At 52.0% G+C, this 16,356-nt stretch overlaps 2 protein-coding genes across 12 annotated transcripts; one reads left to right on the plus strand and one right to left on the minus strand.

Annotated features, from left to right (window-relative positions):
• Window positions 1-228: 228 nt before the first annotated feature.
• MRPL2 (mitochondrial ribosomal protein L2) lies at window positions 229-4,682 on the minus strand. Of its 3 annotated transcripts, none has more exons than XM_074332968.1 (7): window positions 4,565-4,682; window positions 2,496-2,664; window positions 1,633-1,774; window positions 1,404-1,519; window positions 1,217-1,327; window positions 834-907; window positions 229-475 (listed from the first exon to the last, which is right to left on the minus strand). In XM_074332968.1, exons 2-7 carry the CDS (start codon window positions 2,623-2,625, stop codon window positions 263-265), a joined length of 786 nt encoding a protein of 261 aa, XP_074189069.1. In that variant the 5' UTR covers window positions 2,626-2,664; window positions 4,565-4,682; the 3' UTR covers window positions 229-262. The 3 variants fall into 3 exon arrangements, with proteins under 3 accessions (XP_074189069.1, XP_019593926.2, XP_019593927.1); XM_019738367.2 differs by lacking the exon at window positions 4,565-4,682 and adding an exon at window positions 3,778-3,967; XM_019738368.2 differs by lacking the exon at window positions 4,565-4,682 and adding an exon at window positions 2,767-2,866.
• KLC4 (kinesin light chain 4) lies at window positions 4,096-15,870 on the plus strand. Of its 9 annotated transcripts, XM_074332958.1 has the most exons (18): window positions 4,541-4,674; window positions 4,792-4,842; window positions 5,076-5,181; window positions 5,760-6,042; window positions 7,003-7,233; window positions 8,646-8,727; window positions 9,612-9,822; window positions 10,302-10,389; window positions 11,502-11,603; window positions 11,842-12,015; window positions 12,323-12,422; window positions 12,622-12,674; window positions 12,881-12,951; window positions 13,122-13,230; window positions 13,801-13,941; window positions 14,229-14,344; window positions 14,688-14,751; window positions 15,410-15,870. In XM_074332958.1, exons 4-18 carry the CDS (start codon window positions 5,785-5,787, stop codon window positions 15,458-15,460), a joined length of 1,851 nt encoding a protein of 616 aa, XP_074189059.1. In that variant the 5' UTR covers window positions 4,541-4,674; window positions 4,792-4,842; window positions 5,076-5,181; window positions 5,760-5,784; the 3' UTR covers window positions 15,461-15,870. The 9 variants fall into 9 exon arrangements, with proteins under 9 accessions (XP_074189056.1, XP_074189061.1, XP_074189057.1 ...); XM_074332955.1 differs by lacking the exons at window positions 4,541-4,674; window positions 4,792-4,842 and adding an exon at window positions 4,096-4,201; XM_074332960.1 differs by lacking the exons at window positions 4,541-4,674; window positions 4,792-4,842 and adding an exon at window positions 4,096-4,201 and having other exon boundaries at window positions 5,784-6,042.
• The last annotated feature ends 486 nt before the right edge of the window (window positions 15,871-16,356 follow it).

The raw sequence follows: 16,356 nt of genomic DNA on the forward strand, positions 1-16,356 counted from the left end.
CTGTTTCCCAAGTCAGAACTGGAAAAGAGTTTGGAGGTCATTTATTCCACCCTCCTCCATTATTTATAAAAGAACCGAGAGAAGGTGGGCAGCGGGAATTGGGGGGTGTTGCAGCCCTAGTCTTGGCCCCAATTTGCCCTTTCCTTTTTTCCTAACCCCACATTTGTTTGCTCCTGTTTCCCGGGATCCAGTATGTACCATCTCCCCTCCCCAAAAACCAGTAACAGATAAAAATGGGGGGTCATTTTATTGGTCAATTTTATCAGCTTTGGGCAGCAGCTGAGGGCAGCTTCACGTAACTCTTCATGGGGGGCAGGGGCCGAATCTTTCGGCCAGCCCAACCCCCCTTGCGTTGCCATAACCCACTGGAAGGCCTCTTGCCCAGCCAGCGGTTGCGCCCAGCCTTGCCGATGACCCGTTTGTTATGATCAACGTTGGATACGCGGCCTACTGTTGCTACACACGTTTCCAGCACCTGACAGAGAAAGCAGATGGAGGAGAATGCACCATTGGGGGAAGAGCCTGACAATATTGAGGGCAGGCTCTTGGGAGGGTTCTCACAGTCAATGAGAGAAGGGAGAGGGCAGGAGAAAAGCACAACATAATCGAACCAGAAGTCAGGGCCTACAAGAGTTGAAAATGAAAGACACCGTTTCCTACTCTGTTATGGTGCCAGCCTGATGAGGCATGCCTAGTGGCGCAGCAGGAAAGGACAGACCCAGCCTGGGGGCAGTTCCTAATATAAAACACCTGGGAGCTATCCCAGCCAGCCATGAGAGGTGCATTCCGAAAATTCCTCCTTCCCACCTGTCCCTTCCCCCCCACATACACACCTGCATCTGCCTCTTCGAGGGCAGCTGGATGATGGCGGTCCCATTCACCTTCCGCAGCAGCACGCCACATGTCCCTGGGGAAGGGAGAAGCTGCAGCTTTGCCATCCACAACAAAGGAGGCGGTGGGGAGCAGATTTACAGGAGGCCACACCCCACATACTACCCTTGCTTTGCCCTTTAGTAGCAGATACACTGAAGCAGGATACATGCACTGTTGTAGGTCAAAACACACGCTCCTCTTCATTCTCATTTTCCTTGTTTTTTTTTTCTCCTTTTTCTCTGCCAGTGGACCAGATGTGGGCCCATGGGTTCAGAGAATTGTGACCTCAGGTAACCTCTAGCCTTCCAAGTTGTAAGACTTGAAGCAGCTACTGTCCTCCTACCTGCCGCTCGAATATACTGGGCCCCACGGCCTGGCTCACTCTCCACGTTGTTGATGAGGGTCCCCACGGGCAAGGCCCCAAGAGGATGTGCATCCCCTTCCCGAGGAGCAACTAAAAGACAGAATTTTATCAGCACCAGAACACCTGCAGCCTCCCAGCCCACACACATCTGGTGGCCGTCTCTCACCTGCCATTCGGCCTATGTGGTCAGAGTTCAGGATTATATCTCCAGCCTGCATGTTTTCTGTGGCAATGATCCAGCGTTTCCGGCTGCCCCCAGCAACCAGAGCTATGTCTGCTGACCTGTTCAGGGTGATAGACAGGTGAACAGACAACCTAAAGCAGCCCCACATCTTTGGAAAAGCCACAAAGCAACCATTCAGCCATGCCATCATCATCCCACAGCCCACACTTGCCTACAGGGATCATAGCGAACAACGATGACCTTCTCCTCAAAGGGTCCTGGCTTGGTTTCCTGCTCAGGCCGGAACCGAAGAAAGTCAATCATGCGATAACGTTGCTTGTGGCCCCCGCCAATACCATGCACCTGGATTCGGCCTGTGGTCAGGACAGTGAGGGTACATGATTCAGGTCAGCCGAACAGGCCTGTCCTGGGCAGAGAGCAGTTTCCCAACATTATGACACAAGCAGAAAATTATAAAATTTGCTAGCACAATGGGGTAAATGGGGATGGGGAAACACTTACATGGACCTTGATAAAAACATAATTATCTGATTATTGAAACAGTGTAAGATTTCCAGATAAATTCTCTACAAATTACTGAATTCAGTAAGTTTACTGAGGGCCATGTAAATAGTGCTCATTTTCAACTATTAAAAATTTTTGAAGGATATGAAGAAAAATGTTGGGACGGCCAGTTAGCTCAGTTGATTAGAGTGCAATGCTTTTAACGCCAAGGTTGCCAGTTCCATCCCCACATGGGCCACTGTGAGTTGTACCCTCCACGAGACTGAAACAACTACTTGACTTGGAGCTGATGGGTTCTGGAAAAACACTTATTACTTAAATAAAAGTTAAGAAAAAAGAAAAATGTCATGAAACTTACTGTGTATGTCGTTTTCTTCAATTACCTAGATTGTCTTTAGGAGAACAGATCACTTGTCTGTTGCTTTGTATTCTACTCTCTCGCTCTTATACACACAGTACATGCAGAAGGAGCATTTTGGTTACATTCCTCTGCCTGTATCAATATCCAGGCCTAGGGTCCTACCATGGTTTTTCCTTTCACTGCTTAAATCCTCTTGCCCTTGCTCCTACCTGTGTGGCCTCGGCCCCCAGACTTCCTCATCTTCACTGGTGTAATGGTGTACTTGGTACGACTCTTCCAGGACACAAACTTGGCACTAAGAGCCACAGAGGTAAGGATGGGGCGGCAGGGGAGCAACATCGAGGCAGAGGGCAGCTGAAGGAGGACATTGTTTGTCACCTAGAGATAAACAGAAATATTTCATGTGAAAGCTAATTGAGGAGAAGCATCAGAGAACCAAGGGAGAGGGCAGAGACCATGGTTAGGTTGTAGCCTACTCACTTCCTCTGAAGTGTTCCAGACCAGCTGTCCAAAAACTCCACCCTTCACAGCTTACACAAATACCAGCATGGCATGTTTATCCTGATACGTATGTGTTGATGACCTCTTCTCATTTGATCCTTTCACCTCTGATGTATTTCTTCAATGGGATGTTCTCCCCTGGTGCCATATACTAAATCTGGCTCAAACCTCTCATTCTCCAGGACACTTTTCCTCCCTTAAAGAACTTCCTTTTCCAGAGCTGGTAACTTCCACACATCCAAGTACCACCATCAGCACCAAAGCCTTTTGCCCGTTTGCATTATGTTTCTGGGAGTTTTTCTGATATGGAGGGGAGGAATCATTTCTGTCTTGTTCCCTGCTGTACTCCCAGAATTTCACAGAGTAGGTTTTGAATTTTAAGTGTGCCTCTGCCAAACTTTTTATCAGCCTGAACGGTCCAGAGAAGCAAGACTTACAATTTCTTTTCTGTGACTCACCAATCACCCACTAGGGATCTTGGGATACGTTCACTTCAGGCTCCTATTCTTGGTATCTTGCCCTGCATTCTCTAATCTCAGCATCCGTAATGGTTATAATGGTTAAGAGCTCCAGCTTTGAAGCCAGACTGCCTAGCTCCACTAGTTGTTGTGTGACCTTGTACTGCTTATCAGTTTTCTCATATGTAGAAGGGAACAATAACTACCTTATCGAGTGGTTGAAAAGAGTTCAGTTGTTTAAAACCTCTATTACTTATGCCTGGCTTATGATAGGTACCCAATAAATGTCAATTATTACTGAAACCTGTACAACCGGTGGTCTGTAAAGCACTTTCACGTCCAATATCTAATCTGAGGGATCCAGCAGCCCCGTGAAAGCAACATTCACAGGGAAAGCTGAGGTTGAGAGTGACTATCCAAGGTCACGGGCCAGCATGACTCCTGACCAGACTCGCATACCCGCCGATCTGCGGTTGTCCCCTCTCCGGCGGCCCGCATGGAAGCAACCTCATTCCCGGGTAAAGTGGATTACCTGGGCGCCCGGGAGCAGGCTTGGGCTGGGGGCAGCGGCGGCAGGGGGCGCCAGGCTCAGGGAGCCCAGAGAGCGGGTCAGTGCCCGCAGGGCCATGGGGATGACCGGTCACGCCGTGTTCAGCGCGCCACCATCACCTTTAGGTAGGCAGCCTGACGCCCCAGGATGACGCTAACGACTCCTGGTTCCGTCGCTCCCATCTGACGTAAAAGGAGGCGGGAGGAGAACCCGAGATCAAGCTGGATACACACCTCCTTCCCTCCCTGCGCGTTGTCAGAGCCAATCCTTGGGCGGCTCTTAGGTCGCGTGACTAGGGAACAGGCCCCGCCTCTTGGAGCCGTCAAAACAATTGCCTCGAGCGGAGGCCATGATGGATTTAAAGGGGCAGTACCGGCAGGGCGGCAGCCAGACCGACAGACGACGGGTGAGTCTTGAGAGTACCTCTGGGGCTGAGGGTTGACGTCCCGCTACCTCTTATTCCCGCAATCTCAGACAGATGAACATACCCCTCTGACCAACCTCACACAACTCCAGACTCAAAAACTCCACCCCCCTCGATTCTTCCCGCCCCTCGGCGTCCAGACAGACAGACAGTCGGCCTGCCCCGCCCCCTGCGCTATCAACTGACTCAGTGACCTCCGGATCGTCGGGCCATTGGGTCCTCGCCGGTGACGCCGACCTCCGTCGTCCACCTGCACTTTTCCCCGTGGTCCCCGCCCATCTCACTCTATCCTCTCCCTGGGCCCCAGGGCAGGTCGACAGCCGGGGACAGTCCTCACCCGCATACCAAGGCCCGGGAGACCGACTCCCAGCGCCGCGTTTCCCTGTGACCGTGCAGCGTCTCAGTACACCTGCCATTCTTCCCTGCATCATCGGGCGTCTGGGAGGCACCCGAAGGTGACTCTCAGAGCCTGTTAGTGGGTGAACGTAATTGAGCACAGCCACGGAAGTGCCTGAGCCTGGAGTGACCTGGTCCTCCTCCTCACCCTTAACCAGACACGCCCCTTGCCGCAGGTCTCAGATCAAGTCTCAGTCCCTTGGGAGAAAATAGCTCCTCAGGCCTGGGTGAGAGGTTGGCTTGGGGAAGGAGGAGGGACGTTGGTCGTCTTTGAAAAACTGCAGGCAGGGGGAGGGAGAGGCTTTGTGCCAGATCTTCTGTGAAGTGGCCAGAGAAGGGGTGGGAACGCTAGACTTCTGGACTTTGGGCAGGGCAGCTCCTCCTGAGTCCTTGGGTACTGAACAGTTTCTTCCGGGCTCTGGCCTGAGTGTCACAGCCAAAGGCTCTGCTCTGTAAACAGGTAAGAAGACTTCAAAGATGAGAAACGAGGCCCTTTTGAGGAAGTAGGAAGACAGCGTGAGGCTGAGAGGTTGGGAAATCTGGGTTGAAGTCTAGTGTGGAAAGAGGTAAGGCTGACCAGGTTTGGAGATGCCGAGCTTTGCTCTGGGTGACGCAACCTGAAGACCTAGAGCCTTTGGGGACCTTCTCATCTGGATCCTGCGATGTAGATTCCTGTTTTCTTCTTTTCTCTCTTTTCCCTAATTTAACTTTGGAACGTATTCCTTCCCTTTTTTGAAACCTCTGCACTATTTTCTGCATATTCCTGTCTGCTTTAACCTGGCTCCCTTTGCAGCTCTCCCTAAACACCCTGTGTGTTCCCTGTAGTGCTGTCTCATCTCCTGATTTCTTTTTCAAACCCAAGCTCTCGTCCACCTTTTCTGTTCTGTTCCTAAGTTCTAAATCCCTTTAGTTCTCAGGACCTTTGTTTCTTCTGTTGTCTTTTGTCATTCAAGTTAATTCCTCTCCCTCTCTCTTTCCCACAACCATAGCTTGTATTTAGTGTTGCAGGCTCCCTCCTCACTGGTTACTCTCTCTCCAATTAAACCACACGGTCACCCATACTCTCTCTGGTCCCTTCACTCGGATCCCCAGCACCTGTCTTTCTTATCTTTACCCCCACCTGAGCTCTGTTGTTTCTCCCTAGCCCCGGCACCGTCCCCCTGGCCAGGATGTCAGGCCTGGTGTTGGGGCAGCGGGATGAACCTGCAGGGCACCGACTCAGCCAGGAGGAGATCCTGGGGAGCACTAGGCTGGTGAGCCAAGGGCTGGAGGCCCTCCACATTGAACACCAAGCTGTGCTGCAAAGCCTGTCCCATACCATCGAGTGTCTGGAGCAGGGAGGCCATGAAGAAGGGCTGGTGCATGAGAAAGCCCGGCAGCTGCGCCGTTCCATGGAAAACATTGAGCTGGGGCTGAGTGAGGCCCAGGTGAGAGGGAAGAGGTGGTTCCCATAGACGAGCAGTTGTCTGATTGGAGGCTTGGGGTCACTTGGGATCTCCTTGTCCTAGATGCTTACATTCCTTCGTGCATTCAGTACATATGTATTAAGCCCCTACTGTGTGCCAGGCACTACTCTTCTGGGCACTGGAGATACATCACTGAACACAACAGTGAAAAATCCTTGCCATCTTGAAGCTTACATTCTAGCTAGGGGAGGCAGACCATACACAAATAAATAAGCAAACGATTCACTGTTTCAGAGGATAAAAATAAAGCAGGGAAGGGGATTAGGGAGTATGGGGAGAGGAGATGATTTTCGATAGGGTGGTCAAAAAAGGCTTCACTGAAGTGGTGACATTTGAGCAAAGGTTTGAAGGTGAGGGAATGAGTCCTACAATAAATGGGGGGAGAGCATCCTAATGAGTGGACAGTAAGTGCAGAGGCCCTAAGCTGGAGCCTTCCCCGTGAGTTCAATGAGGGGCTGCAGTAGAGTGAATGAGGGGAAGCAAAATAGAAAATGAAATTCTGGAGCCCATGGGATTGGGGTGAAGGGGACAGATCGTGTGAACTTTGCTTTTACTTTGAATAATATGGATGCTATTGGCATGTTTTGAGGAGAGGTGTGATGGGGTCTAACTTAACATTTTAAAAGGATCATCTGGCTTCTGGGTTGAGAAGAGGCTCTAAGGGAACAAGGGCAGAAATAGGGAGGCCAGGGAGAAGGCCGTTGTATAGTAATCTAGGTAGGAATTGATGGTGGCTTGGCCCAGGGTGGTGACTACGGAGCTGGTGAGAAATTGGATTCAGGGTATCTTTTGACGGTAGAGCCATTGCCCCCCGCCCCATTTCCTGGCGCCCACTCGTCTTGTGTCTCCCGGTAGGCTCCCCTCCTGCCTATCCCTGAACACCCAGCCAGTGTCTGGTGCTCAGAGGATATATGCATCTAGGTGATGCTGGCTTTGGCTGGCCACCTGAGCACGGTGGAGTCGGAGAAACAGAAGCTGCGGGCTCAGGTACGGCGGCTGTGCCAGGAGAACCAGTGGCTCCGGGATGAGCTTGCAGGTACCCAGCAGCGGCTACAGCACAGCGAGCAGGCCGTGGCACAGCTGGAGGAGGAAAAGAAGCACCTGGAGTTCCTGGGGCAGCTGCGGCAGTACGACGAGGATGGGCACACCACGGTAGCATACACGGGCAACGCCGGCTGGGGGGCGGACAGCTGGGGGTCACCACACGCGGGACAATTGCTTCATCATCTGCAGGGGCCAGGAGTACGGCTCAGCCTGCTCCCACCTGGCAGAATCCAGGTCCTGACCCCAACTCCGGATGACAGCTGGGGGGGGAACAATATTCACCTATTCCATCAACATGGAATGACGACTATTCTATATACCAGGCACTGGGGACTCCATGGGGGATGCAACAGTGAAAAGGCAGAGAGTTCCTGCACTCACAATTATAGGTTTGTGGAAGGGGAGACAGATAAGCACCTAGCTGATTCTAATCCAGAATCCTAAGTGCTACAATTAGGGAAAGCGTAGCCCCGTTGAGCAAGACTCTCCTAAAATCTGCTCTCAAGATGTGTGAAATTTAACCTCACTCAACAGGCACGTCTGTATCTCTGTGGCTTTAAGCAGTTCAGGAAGATGTGTGTAGGGGATGTGTGAAGAACTGAAAGACAGAGTGCGGCTTTTGTAGCTTCTAATGTAGCTGCAGGGACGAGGCGTACCCATGAGAACACATACCTGACAATGCAAAGCAGCATGTGCTCAGTGTTGGGTGAGGGGTTCAGTCCCTGTGGGAGGAATTCCAAGGAGATAGGTTCCTGGGGGCTGGAATGTTCTGAGAGATTCAGAGAGGAGGTGGGGTATAGATATGGGTAAGATTTAGGTTGGATTTTTTTTTTTTTTTGAATGGATTAGGAGTTGGGATGGATTTTGATGGATGGTGAGGGAAAGGGAGGAGCTTTCTAGGCCAGAGAGGGGTTTGGGTGGGTGGGTGGTGGGGGGGATGTCATAGATAAAGTTCCAGGGCTGGGAAGCTGGTCTGTCCCTAGGAAAGTGGGGTGATGTGCATGGGACACATTGGCAGGGCTGGGCAGGAGGGTTGGAGGTGTTTGTGCAGGGCTGCCATGCCTGGTGGGCACAGCAGATTTGCTCAGTGTGGAAGTAGTTAGACAGTGAGGGCTGGACACTAAGTCCAGCGTGAGCAGTGGTAGGTGATGGCACAAGGTTGAGCTAGACACTTGGGTACGTGTCAGTAAGATCAGACACGCTCCCTGCCCTCGGGAGAGACAGGACAGACGTATAATCAGTGTAAACGCAGGGCTATAATTATGAGTCGAGGGGGAGAGAGGTGGAGGCTGGAGAATGAAGGTGCTTAGGAAGGAAACTCTCAATGGAAGGGAAAGTCATGAGATTTACAAACAAGAGAGGCCTGAGCTTGGTGAGACAGATACTGGCCTTCCCGGGGGCGGGCCCATGAACAAAGGTCTTCTCCTGGGATCCCTCCTATGAAGGATTTTATGGTTTAGAGGTGCCCTGAAGAGGTGACTGGGGATCTTGGCCCAGACATCCTGCTGCTTCCTTTCTAGGAGGAGAAGGAGGGCAATGCCACCAAGGATTCCCTGGATGACCTCTTCCCCAATGAGGAGGAAGAAGACGCGAGCAATGGCTGTGAGTCTGTCTCTGGAGTTGGAGGGTGAAGAGGGGCAGCAGGAGTCTGGTCCCAGCTCTGCCCGCCCCCCGCAATCAACACACACACACACACACACACACACACACACACACACACACACAGGACGCTCACCATCCAGAAAATAGGTTCTCCACTTCCTCTGGAGATGGGGCAGAGACTAGACTAGTACTTTGATTTTCCTCAACCTCCCCCTTATTCCTCAACGTATTTTTTCTGTTTTTTTCTGTTTTTTTTCGTTTGTTTGTTTTTTAATTTTTATTGGGGAATGTTGGTGAACAGAATGTTTTTCCAAGACCCATCAGCTCCAAGTCAAGTCGTTGTTTTCAATCTAGTTGTGGAGGGTGCAGCTCACAGTGGCCCACGTGGGGATCGAACTGGCGACCTTGTTGTTAAGAGCATGGGCTGTAACCAACTGAGCTAACCGGCTGCCCCATCGACATTTATTAAACATTTAATGTGTGCCAGGTGCTGTGCTAGGCACTAGGGGTACCGAGATGAGAACGACGTGGGTCTCGCGAGTAAGGAGTTCCCAGCTGAGTGGGAGAATGACCCTGGAGTGGAAGAGCATGAGCTCCTGAAGGGAAAGAACCAGGTCTTTCTTATCTCTGTATCCCTGGCCCAGCCCCTGGGCCATGCTCATTAAGTAAATGTAGAGTGGATGCATTACTGCACGAACAAATGGGATTGTGCTGGGCACAGGCGCAGGAGAGTGGGCAAAGGGAAGCAGCTGAGGCAGGTCTCCAGAGAGAGCCTGGCAAGGGGACAGGTGCAGGCATGGAGCAGGGGTGCGAAGGGCAGGCAGCAACAGAGAGAGGAAGAGTCCCCTGAGGAAATCTCCTGTTCATTTTCTGGGATGGTTTAGTGTCACGTGGCCAGGGCGCCCAGCACAGCGGATATGAGATCCCAGCCAGGTTACGGACACTACACAACTTGGTGATCCAGTATGCAGCCCAGGGTCGCTATGAGGTGGCCGTGCCGCTCTGCAAGCAGGCACTGGAGGACCTGGAGCGCACATCCGGCCGCGGCCACCCCGATGTCGCGACCATGCTCAACATCCTTGCTTTGGTGTACAGGTGAGTACTGCCCTCCTTACCACATACCTGTCTACGGATTCCCACCTTGATCCACCTTTGGCTCCCGTTCCTCCTCTTTCCTCCTCTCCACTGGGTACCTCTTCTCCCTACTGGGCCTCCCAGGTGTATGCCACTGGGGGCTTTCTCGCCTACCAGAACTCGCATTCTTTCCATACCTGAGCCCTTGACCTCAGAACATACTCATCTCTCAGGCTTTCCCAGTCTTTTTTCTGGGGAGGGTCTCTTTCTCTCTGTTTCTGTCTCTTGTGTCCAGTAACTCGTGGCCGCCTCTTGGCATGGCATGGTTCTATATCCAATATGGCTGTGCTCGTGAACCCTACTCACTGCTCCCACCAGGCTTCCTGTCTTCTCATGGGGGTCCCCTACATGTATCTCGGTCCTCCCCCAGGAAAGGAGGGAAGGAGATGGCTTAGGGGTAGACTTCAGGGTAAACCCTTGTCATTTTTGTCCTTTTCCAGGGACCAGAATAAGTATAAGGAAGCTGCCCACCTGCTGAATGATGCCCTCAGCATCCGGGAGAGCACCCTGGGCCAGGACCACCCTGCTGTCAGTATTCCTTGCGCCCTTGCCCCATGCTCTATGGCTTCTCGGCTCGTCTATCCGCTGCCCTCCGCCCCGTCTCTGGGGCTGCTCAGGAAGGAGACACGAGGATTCCTTTCTTTCAGGCACTGTCTACTGAGCCCAGTGGTTCTCAACTCTAAGATCCAATGATTCCCTATAATGAATGTTTTTCTGAAACTTAAGTCATAGATACTCTAAGCTACCTACACATATAATTTCCAAAGAGTTGAAAGATACCTTATTAATATAACAGAGAAACAAGAAAAGTAATTTATAATAAAGTAATATATATAATACATTAAAGTAAAATAAAAGTACGATACAATAACAGTTATAGTATTGAGTACAACTATGCTAGCAGACAATATAGTAATCTGATATATAATGAATAACTTTAGATTTAGAAGAAGTAAGACCAGTAAACCAGAAATACTAAAAAAATGACAGAGCAGAACACAGAATTAAAATCCAGTGTTAGAATAGGTAATGACAGACCAGATTTATTTGTATATGATAAGAGAAAGAGAGAAATAACTAAGGATAGCATGCTAAGACAAACGATAGACTGTCAAAGTGGAGAAAATGAAAAATAAGGTATTTTTGAAAATGAGCTAACTGTGTGCAAATAATTCCCTATGTTATGATATGTGATAGGCAGGGATGATGTCTCATCAAGAAAACATAACTCCTGTCTTGATATCCTACCAAGTGTCAAAGCTCACATTCAGTGTTTGAATGTCTGGCAGAACATTCGGAACTTGGCAGAGCTGTCCCACCCCGGCATAATATCTGTAGCATCTTTGCCTCCCCAAAGGAATAGTGCCCCCAATTTTCATGGTAACCAAAAAACAAAAAAACAAAAACAAAAAATCAAAGAACCCACCTCCAGAAATGTCTAAAAATGCCCCTAGAGGGCGATACCACCCCCGTGGAGAACCTCAGAGCCTTCCAGTTCAGCAGTTAGTTTCCCCTCCCCTGCCTTGGCTAGGGTGGCAGAGAGGCCGTTTCTCTTGGGGTTGTGCAGCGTGGGGGAGGACCTCCAAGTCTCAAGGTGTTTGAAAGCACCAGCCTCTGAGAGGACAGGCCTGTCTCCCTAGGTGGCTGCCACACTCAACAATCTGGCTGTGCTCTATGGCAAAAGGGGCAAATACAAGGAGGCGGAACCACTGTGCCAGCGGGCCCTGGAGATCCGAGAAAAGGTACCCACGTCCACCCTCATTCTTCCCTGCTGCTGTGACCCCTCCTCCACCATCTCTCTTCTGGCTTACTCTTCTCCCTCACTTCCTTGTTTCTCATCCCCCCTTCTCTGCCTTGCTCCCTCTCCTGTCATTCCCTTTCCTCTGTTCCCTGCAGGTGTATGCGCACACATGCACACGCAGCTCTGTGCACACACATGCACACACAATTACAGGCATCTCACTCCTTTGCTCCCTTCAGGTCCTGGGCACTGACCACCCAGATGTGGCCAAGCAGCTGAACAACCTGGCCCTGCTGTGCCAGAACCAGGGCAAGTATGAGGCCGTGGAGCGCTATTACCAGCGGGCACTGGCCATCTATGAGGGGCAGCTGGGGCCGGACAACCCTAACGTAGCCCGGACCAAGAACAACCTGGTAAGGGAGGAAGGGGCGAAGTGGATGGAAGGAGGGGAAGGTCTGGTACACTAACCCCACTGCCTTTGCGCTCCTCTCTGGGGCTACCTTTGGGGCTGAGGGATCTGCTTCACTTCAGTGGGAAGGCAGAAATTCCATAGCCTCTTTAGAGGGGAGGGGGAACCCTCTTGACCCTGCAACTAGAAAAGGAGGTGTGAGGAAGATCTCTGGGGAAAGTCATAAAGACACCAAGAAGTGGAAATCCCAGAGCCTGACCCAGACCTTGTCTCCATGTCTTGCTCCTGTGTTTTTGCCTCCCTGCCCCCAGGCTTCCTGTTACCTGAAACAGGGCAAGTACGCTGAGGCTGAGACGCTCTACAAAGAGATCCTGACGCGTGCCCACGTGCAAGAGTTTGGGTCTGTGGATGGTAAGCGGTGAGGGCCTGGAGAGGGAGCTGCAGGGAGGAAAAGAAATACAGACTGAAGGTGGGGGGTGAGGCCACCGGGGTTCCCAGGGGGAGCCAGACCCCTTTAGTCAAGCCCTGTGGGCCTCTGGGTCCTGGCTCCCCCCGTACTGTCCAGCTTACTTCTCTAACCTTGCCACTCCATCCCATGTATCACCCCCAGATGACCACAAGCCCATCTGGATGCATGCAGAGGAGCGGGAGGAAATGAGCAAAGTGAGTGGGGGGTGCAGCCCGGGGAGCCCGAGGCTACCAGGGCTTTTGTCATATTCCTTGCACTCGCCCAGCTCCTCACTTCCCACCCAAGCACCAGCCCTGGTGCCTTCCCTCGCCCAGCCTGCACCCTAGCCCAGTGTCGACTTGTGCCCCAGCATCTCTGTACGCTCACCTCTGGCTTCCCCTCCCCCTCTGTCCTCCTGCAGAGCCAGCAACGGGAGGGTGGCACACCCTACGCTGAGTACGGAGGCTGGTACAAGGCCTGCAAAGTAAGCAGGTGAGCTGCCAGGAAGAAGCTGGCTTGGCCTCTGATGCCCTCCACCCAAGCCTGGCCTCCTGGACCTTTTCCCTTCTTCCCTTTGACCTTCCCTCGGTCTTAGCTCTGTCTCTCTCCTGTTTCTTTTCTGAACCCATCCTCACTTCCTTCCCTGTTCTCACCCCCCTCAGCCCCACAGTGAACACCACTCTGAGAAACTTAGGAGCTCTATACAGGCGCCAGGGAAAGCTGGAGGCCGCTGAGACCCTGGAGGAATGTGCCCAGCGTTCCCGGAAACAGGTCAGAGACCAGGAAGAGAAGTGGGTCCGGAAGGTAGGGCTCTGGGAGCAGGGGTCCACTGAGGCTTCCTGTGAGTCTCCTCTGCAGGAGGAGGGGCTAAGGAGGAAGATCTGGAGAGGAAGGTGAGACTCTCCTGGTTGCGGCTGTTGTTAAGTGTGTCCTTAGCCCCACCTGCCATTTGTGGTCAGAACTCCAAGTTCACTAAATGGGACTATTAAAAGGGAAGCCCTGCCCTTTCACAAACTGAAGGCTCCACTGAGGAGGGGCATGGGTGAGGGGGTTGAGGTGGAGGGGAACCCTATGTTAGAGTTTCTCAAATTGTGGGTCTTAGCTCATTAGTTGGGTTGTGAAATCAACTTAGTGTGGGTCATGGCTAAAAATATATGTGACCTATATGTGGGAATGCATTGCAAATAGAAAAGGTGAGTATTGTTCCAGTACGTGTATCAATATACACATACATCACAGAGAAAAATGCCTTCCTGTGGCAGATGGTGAAGAAAAGCTTGAGAGCCCCACCCTGAGAAGTTTGAGGAGTACGAAGTCCCAACCTCTTTCTTTTCCTTCCAGGGCACTGATCCTATCAGCCAGACCAAGGTGGTCGAGCTGCTTGGGGAGGGTGACAGTGGAAGGACCTCCCAGGAGGGTCCTGGGAGCAGCGTGAAATTTGAAAGAGGCGAAGAAGCCTCTGTGGCTGTGGAGTGGTCAGGGGTGAGTCTGGTTATTGCCCCTCGATCTCTCCTGCCCCCTCCTGCAGGTGGTGGTGAGAGGCTTGGAACCTGTCCATGTAGGATATGATAATATATTGTCCCCACTCCAATCCAGTTATCCCCTCACTCTCAGGGGGATCTCTGTGAGCCAGCTAGTAACACGACTCTCATCTTTAGTCACTGGGCTTTGGGGGGAGAGTGTGTGCGTGCAGAATAAATGTCAGGAGTAGACTCAGCAGCCAGTCTGCATGACATCCCCTTAGCTTATTCCCCGTCCCTCTCCACCAGGATGGCAGCGGGACCCTGCAGAGGAGTAGCTCTCTGGGGAAGATCAAGGACGTGCTTCGTAGAAGCAGTGAACTCCTGGTGAGAAAGCTCCAGGGAACCGAGCCTCGGTCCTCCAGGTACAGTGAGACTAAGATACGGCAAAGCGGGCGAGTAAACCCTGGCCTCCACCTCCCCGTGGCTCCTTGACTCTGGAGGAGAAGTGTCTTGGAGAGAGAATCATGGAGAAGTTCAATGGAATGGTCATGGAGAGAGAGTTCAGGAAAAATGGGTGCCCTAGTTGGGGGGAAAGATGCTTGAGGAGATGCTATTAACCAATGAAAATAAGAATGTGTGTGTGTGTGTGTTGGCAGGGGTTGTTGATGGTGAGTAGGCAGTGATTTGGTTTTGCACAGCAGGCCCACAGCTTTAGGGCCACTCAAGGGAAGTTAAGAGACCTCAAGTCTTTTTTTTCCATTGCAGCAGCAACATGAAGCGGGCAGCCTCCTTAAACTATCTGAACCAACCCAGTGCAGCACCCCTCCAGGTGAGAGCAGTGCTCATGCGCATATTGGGGGGTGAGAAAGGACAGCCATAGAGCAAGCCCAACTGGAGTTAGGGAAGAGGGCAGAGGCGTCTGGGATGAAGACTCCAGCTAGGGAATTGGAGTTGGCAGATGGAATCAGGCAGACAGCTTGTTGGGGGTGGTGACTGTGAAGGGACAGTTTCAGGCTAGAGATAGTAGCAAATAAATTAATCAGGAGGGAGACAGGAATTGATGTCCTCTAAATTGGTACTTTGGAATTAGGAATAATTCAGGAAAGATTTGGGGATTCTCATTGCTCTTCCTCCTGCAGCCACCATACACCTCACCTTGGGGACTCAGTAGCAAAGGAGAAGGGGAAGAAGAAAAAAGTATTCAATCATCTCCATTTGAGAAAACAGTAATGATATTTTTATGGGAAATGACCATTTGTATCAACACATTCAAAGTATATTGCCAATATTCATGTGGCTCTTCCAGGTTATTTTCTCCACCAGATTGTGGCCTTCTGGAAAATCCTAGTAAAGTCTAAACAAAGCCCCAGAGCTTGGGGTTGAGGTTACAGGCTCCATCCTAGGTCCAGAGATGCAGCCATGAGATGGACAGACTCCAGGGGACAGACAGTCTTTGGGAGGCTGATGGCATCTGTTGTCTGTTTCAGGTCTCCCGGGGCCTCAGTGCCAGTACTATGAACCTCTCTTCAAGCAGCTGACATTCAACCTACCCCCAAAGTCTGCTGGGTTCCCCCCACAGTCCTCACAGCATTCCCTACTGCTCCTGGCTCTTCCAACCCCAAGGTGGGACAGTGAAGGGGGAGCAGTTAACCAGAAGATTGCTGCTGCCCTTAGGGTCTCAGCTCCCTCCTCAGGAATTCCCCCTCAAGAAGGCCTCAGGACATCTTCTTCCTACCCTGTGGTCCTCTAGCGTAGCTAGCTCTGAGGCCCCCAAGGTGGGGAAGGAGCAGGCATGCGCCTCAGAGACGCAGCCTCCTGCTGGCTTTTCTGTCAGAAGGTTTAGGGCTGGCCAGACAAGCTGCTTTGCCCTAGCCTCTCTTGTTCCCTCTGCTGCCTCACTTCTGGTCCACGTATTTCACTTTTCTTAAATAAAAGAATCAGGTATCCATTCTGCCACTTGAGTCCTGACTGAAGAGGGTAGGAAGCAAGGGTTGTGTTGGGGCCCTTCACAGAAGGCTGAGGGGCAGTGATGGATGGGGCAACAGGAGGAGTGTTGATTCTTGGATCTCTCCTCTCTTCCTTCCCCTGTTTGTATCCTCTCCAACAGGGCCTGCAGGAAGGCATCTGGGGGGTGGGGGAGGAGGCCCACAACCCAAGGAGAAGGTGCTGTGGACCGGGCTGTTAGGGACATGTGGTGGCCATGTGGCAGGACCCTGGAGTCCTGGCGCCACTGCTCCCGGCCTGTGAGGCCCTCTGTGGCTGCCCCTCCTCCTCCCAGCTGCTTGGGGGGAAGGGAGCTCGAAGCAGCCCTGGGGGGCCCTCCGGAGCCAGAGGGGGACGAGGCACTTACTATCCATCCCCACGCAGCATATCCTGGAGGCCTGAGCAGCAGCTGGGGCCCATCTTCTAAAGCTTGACTCCTCCTGACCCGCCT

Source organism: Rhinolophus sinicus, linkage group LG05 (assembly GCF_036562045.2).
Source record: "Rhinolophus sinicus isolate RSC01 linkage group LG05, ASM3656204v1, whole genome shotgun sequence".
Taxonomy (NCBI): domain Eukaryota; kingdom Metazoa; phylum Chordata; class Mammalia; order Chiroptera; family Rhinolophidae; genus Rhinolophus; species Rhinolophus sinicus.